This window comes from Culex pipiens, chromosome 1 (assembly GCF_016801865.2).
Source record: "Culex pipiens pallens isolate TS chromosome 1, TS_CPP_V2, whole genome shotgun sequence".
NCBI lineage: Eukaryota > Metazoa > Arthropoda > Insecta > Diptera > Culicidae > Culex > Culex pipiens.
Genome location: NC_068937.1, coordinates 74,642,037 through 74,647,854, shown reverse-complemented (window position 1 = coordinate 74,647,854; position 5,818 = coordinate 74,642,037). Strand labels below are relative to the sequence as shown.

General features: G+C 37.9%; 1 protein-coding gene across 1 annotated transcript; it reads left to right on the top strand.

Annotated features, from left to right (window-relative positions):
- The first annotated feature begins 427 nt into the window (after nt 1-427).
- LOC128092547 (uncharacterized) lies at nt 428-2,260 on the top strand. Its single transcript, XM_052706598.1, has 2 exons — nt 428-735; nt 819-2,260. Exon 2 carries the CDS (start codon nt 872-874, stop codon nt 2,258-2,260), a length of 1,389 nt encoding a protein of 462 aa, XP_052562558.1. The 5' UTR covers nt 428-735; nt 819-871.
- The last annotated feature ends 3,558 nt before the right edge of the window (nt 2,261-5,818 follow it).

Genomic DNA, 5,818 nt, shown 5'->3' with positions numbered 1-5,818 from the left:
TTTTACTAACAAAGCTAAAAATTCCTTTATCTTGCCTTTAAACCTGTCTTGCCGCTTCCAAAACCAATAAACATAAATGAACAGTTCATATTTTATAAGTTAAACAGGCGTCGTGAATGAGAAAATAGACAACCATTTCGTGCCTTCCATTTCATTAGGGCACACAAATCATGTAAACAAGAGTGTAACTCTCTCACACCTTATGAAAACTATCATTTAAGTGAAAGGGACACACTCCTGCTCACAAAACCCATGCGCCCTTTTGAAATGTTAGGCTCCATTTGATCGTCAAAACTCCAGTAGATCCTCGATTCGCAACAATGGTCGATACAACCCTAATCCGAGAACCGTTAGTTCAACAATCTAATTAGAATCGTATACAAATTCCGTTTCAAACGCAACAACCGGTTCGAACACGGAACCGGTTGTTGCGTTTGAAACGGAATTTGTATACGATTCTAATTAGATTCCGTTTCAGAATTCGGATTGAGTTAACTGGGAAAGCTCCTGTCAAAAATTGCGCGCGTATTGTTTGTCATTTGCATCTCAACATCGATGTTTGAAAAATTAAACACAACAAAGAAAGTTCATAAATTGAATGCGTAATGGAGCCAGTTCCAAGTGACAAGATTATGGAAGTGGCCAATGTAGCTGTGTAGGGAGGGAGAGTAAAAGTCGTGGATGTTCCAGGTGATGGAAATTGTTTTTTCTACGCCGTTCTGCAGCAGATCACTGGTCAGTGGAAATATTTTTAAATTTGAAAAGAAAATCCATAAGGGCAAGAATTTTAAAACAATATTTTGAATTTTAAAACTTAGGAAGACGAATCGTTGATGTGGACTTCCGACAACGTGCCCATAACTTAAGAACTATGGTGGTTCGTTACATCCGGCGGCATGCGGACGAAATGCGTCATATTATTCTGATGGAAATTGCTGCTGGGAGGAGGGATCAAGATGGAAATCCTTTCCTGGGCACAGACGACGAAAAGTTCGAGGGCCTACTGGAGGATCTAGGTGAAGACCACACATGGGCCAGCACGGAATCGATCATGGCCATCCAAGGACTGTATGGAGGGACAGTGAAGGTGCTCAACCCGCACTATGCACCAGTTGTGATCGGAGAGGGGAGCGGACCGGTGATCGAGATCCACTACAATGGGATCAATCATTACAGTAGTGTGTTGAAAGAGGATGAAACATCGACCCGTAAGGATCGACAACAGCTGATACAAGCAAACGTGGAAGGTGGTTCATCAGGTCCTGGTGCAGCTTTGGAACAGAAGTTGCCCCAGCAGGGAAAAGGTTCAAAGCTGTGGGAAGGAGGAGTGGAAAAGGAGGAGCGCAGCGAGGTGGTGGTTGCGAATCGGGCAGAAGGGGGAAGTGATCGCAAACAGGGCATCGGTAGGGGTCAGTGGTATCCGGCAGGGGGGGACGAGAAGGGAATGGGGGGAGGGTTAAGTTTGGGTGATGGGTTGCAAAGTGAGGATGATGACGATAGAATGGTGCTGGACATGGAGACGTCGAATGGTAATAGAAGCGCTGAGAATAGATCGAAAGTGAATGGATTTAGTTGGAGAACGGTTGCCAATTATAGGATTAAAGTACGTCAAATGGTTAGACATAAATATAGTTACTTATGGGCTATAAGTTATCAAGTTAGTGGTATAAGTCCAGAATCTTGCGCATTTGAAGAATTACTATGGGCTTTGCTTAAAGATATAAAGAAAATATTGCATTATGTAGATGAAGAAGAACTACTTCCTAATGAAAGATTGTGGTCGACATTAGCTAATTTTCTTAATAGAGACATAGTGTTGATAGATGCAGTTAATGGATTCAGTTGCTATAGATCAAATAATGAATTAGAGAAGAATAAGCAGTTGAAATTGTTTACGTTGAAAATAGATCAAATTACTCAGGTAGACAGTATAGAGATAATAATAAAATTGAGACCAAAAGACAAAGAATTGAATGTTGTACAAAATTCCACTCAAATATTAAAAAGCAACGAGTCAAATAAGGTACAAATGAGAGAGGACATTTTAAGGATTGCCTCACTTATTGTAAGAGGTTGTAGTAGGAAAGAGAAAAGGAACGAAATTGATGAGGATCTTACAAATGAAGGTATAAAAGTAGCAGTTTTGCAAGAAATGAATGTTAAAGGCAGTAAAATTGAAACAAAAAATTATGAATGGTTCATAGCACTTAGAAATGACAGTACCGTAATCTGGGGTGAATCGGGACTACAGTCTGAATAGGGACAGCAGTTTTTAGAGCACTTAAAGCTTTTAAATTTGGATATGGATGTATACATTTTGTTGGCCTGAATCTGTTCTAAACGAAACCAACCAGAAAAATCAAAATATTGTGCTCCAACATGGTAAAAACTGCTGTCCCAATTCGCCCCATGTGTCCCGAATGACCCCAGTTTACGGTAATTCAGCAAGGGGTTTAGCAATTTTGAGACAAAAGAATTCAGAAGTGAGAATTAGAGAAATTAGAGATGTAAACAAAAATATTATGTCTGCTATTGTAGAATTAGAAAATAGTGATAAAAGTCTACTGTTGATCAATGTCCATGCTCCGAACGACAACGCGAGTTCCTTTTTTGCAGACTTAGGAAATTATGTAAATGGTAACCCAAAAAAAGAGGAAATGTTAATAATGGGTGATTTCAATTCACAAATAGGGAAAGATGAGTTAGAGGATGAAGAACTAGAACTGTTAGGGAGTTATGTTGGACATGATAAAACAAATGAAAATGGAGAATACATGAAAATGTTTTTAAGAATGCATAAAATGAGGGTTAGATCGATGAACTATGACAAAACGTTGCTAAAAACATGGTCAAATGGAAAGCTAGAGTCTCAAATTGATCATGTTGTAGCAAATTTTAAACATAACTTCAGTATTAAATTTATTAGGGCGAAATGGACAACCATTAGGATGGACCATAAAATGTTGTTGACAGGAATTATTTGGAATAAGATAAAAACAAAAGAACTAAAACAAAAACGAAAACAAGGAATAGCTCCAAATTGCCTTCAATTTGAAAATACTCGGAAAATTTACCATGAAAATTTATTAATGAAAGAAGTAGTTGATGTGGAGAATTGCAATGTTTCAAGGGCTTATGAAAATTTATCACAAAAATTGAATAGTGCAGCAAAAGAAGTCTGTCATAATAAAGCTAATATCCCAAATAACCGCGGGATACTAAAACGAAACATTAATTCAACTCTATATCAAAATATAGAATAAGCTAATTAGAGTCACATAACTCTATATCTTCTTGTACCTTGGGCCTTTCCAGGGGAGTATTATATAAATCGTTATAGTACTCATTTTGTCAAGGGGCATGGATAGATCCGTCATGGTAATGAAATTGAGGGTTTAATTGTATTGTTCCAAATACTGTTAAAACTTCCATTTTATTAACACAATGGATATCGTTCCATGCTGAAGAGAACCCGCTTTGCCGTAGCACCAAGGCTTATCGATGTCTTTTGGCTTAACCACCTGGAAGTCGCGTATTATGGACACTCTTAAAGTGTCCTTACAACGTGTGTACAATGAATACTAACGCGACTGCTGGTGAGTTAAGCTGGCGTCGAGACCAAGAGGTTCTCCGATAGTGGAAATATCACAAATGTACAACAAACAACGCTACATATGTTACTTTTCCCCTATCGAATGTGGGAGTTAGGTTAGGACTTTGTTTTCAAAAAAATAGTTTTGCATTCGAATTCCAAATTAAATTTAAAATTGGGTCTTTGAAGATTTTACATTTCATAATTTTAGGAATTAGATTATAGATAACAATAATCAGAATTACATTAGTCAGTTAGCGGGGCAAGTAATACAGCCAGAATCGTTAATTTTCATTCATGTTGAGTACTGTTCTGATTTGTCAAAATTGCCATAGCATCTCGATCAATCAATAATGAAATGATATCGGACCAAATTCGTTAATCTGTTGAACTAACGGTTCTCGGATTAGGGTTGTATCGACCATTGTTGCGAATCGAGGATCTACTGGAGTTTTGACGATCAAATGGAGCCTAACATTTCAAAAGGGCGCATGGGTTTTGTGAGCAGGAGTGTGTCCCTTTCACTTAGATAGTTTTCATAAGGTGTGAGAGAGTTACACTCTTGTTTACATGATTTGTGTGCCCTAATGAAATGGAAGGCACGAAATGGTTGTCTATTTTCTCATTCACGACGCCTGTTTAACTTATAAAATATGAACTGTTCATTTATGTTTATTGGTTTTGGAAGCGGCAAGACAGGTTTAAAGGCAAGATAAAGGAATTTTTAGCTTTGTTAGTAAAAATTATGGGGATTTAAGGTTAATGTTATTTCAGATAGTTTAGCTAAGGTTTTGGCAGAAATGCTTCTAGGTGTAATGTACGACAATACTACTGACGGACGTGACAGGACGGGGACCCCGTTTAGAGGTTTCAACATCAAGATTTGTATTCCATGAACAAGTTAGGGCAATTATGCCTTTTTTAATCAAACACCTATCTTCGTCATATGGAGAGTTTGTTGCTCGATTAAAGCTTCAAAAATACTATTTCGGCCATAACTTTACCAGCAACAGCACCGCCTCGAGTAAGCACACAAATTTATGTCATTTACTGGCCAAAAATATCTTATTTAATGCACTTTTGATCAAAATTAATATTTTGCAAAACCATTTCTCATCACGTTGCGTGCACACACTGACACACGCGCGAGCAGCTATCAACCGCTTAATGAATATCGCAAAAATCATCTTTTCACTATCGCTCAAGTTTACACAGCTATTTCGGGATAAAACTGCTTCCAACTACCGGGAACATGTTCTTTTGGCCATATTTTAGTCACTCACTTGTTAATAAGTCCCGAAACATGTAATTAATTAGCAAGCGCCATAAATAAAAACAAACGCACTGAGTCACTTGACGTAAAGCCTATTCTAAACGAAGGCTGAAGAAAACCGAGCGAGAAAGCGAAGGCAAATAAAGAACAAAGGATGGCCACCAACACCACCAGCCAGCGATGCCAGGAAACTTTCCCTATAAATGCCACTTTTCGTGAGCGTTCGCTTAAAATTTCGTCACAAATGGCAACAATAGGCAGACACAAAAAAGTGCTGGAAGAAAAATGAGCTAAGCCGATATTAGAAAGGTGGGCGTGGCCAAGTGCATTCTCGTGTGATTAAAATACCCCTGGGAATTATTATTTTTTAAATGCTTGTAAAAGGAATAGAATAACTTTTGATAAAGATCAAATTAAACTGAAATGTTTACAAAAAGTTGCTTTTCTGGTTGGTGTACTTGGTTTCAGTAAATTTCAAGGAACACTCCAGATTATGCAGCATCTTTCAAACACGACCGCTTATTAGGCTTAAAATGGGTATATTTCCCCTATTTCATCTTTCGTTTTCCAGTGCGTTTTTTTGATTCCATTTAAAGTCGGAATGAATAATAGGGTTCCTTTGTATTTTCTTCCAGGCCTTTTTTATTTTGTTCTTTGTTTGAATAACTACTTTAAAGTTCCTTTATTAGGTTTTAAATATAGATAAACGTAACCGATCAATCAATCCAAGTTCTTACTACTCACACCTACACTAATTTTCTTTCACCTTCCCCCTCCCGACCCACTATATCTTCCGGTGGTGTTCATTTTGTATGCAATACTAGTTCGGCCACTACCCTTTTTTCCACAAGAAACCGGACTTGGATTGACTTGAGGCCGCGTCCCCCACCTTGCTCCGTAAAACGAAAACGAAAACGAAAACGAATAAGCTAATTAGAGTCACATAACTCTAT

Bases quoted from the DNA above. Each gene is read 5' to 3' on its own strand.
- LOC128092547 (XM_052706598.1), top strand. From the start codon at position 872: ATGGTGGTTCGTTACATCCGGCGGCATGCGGACGAAATGCGTCATATT.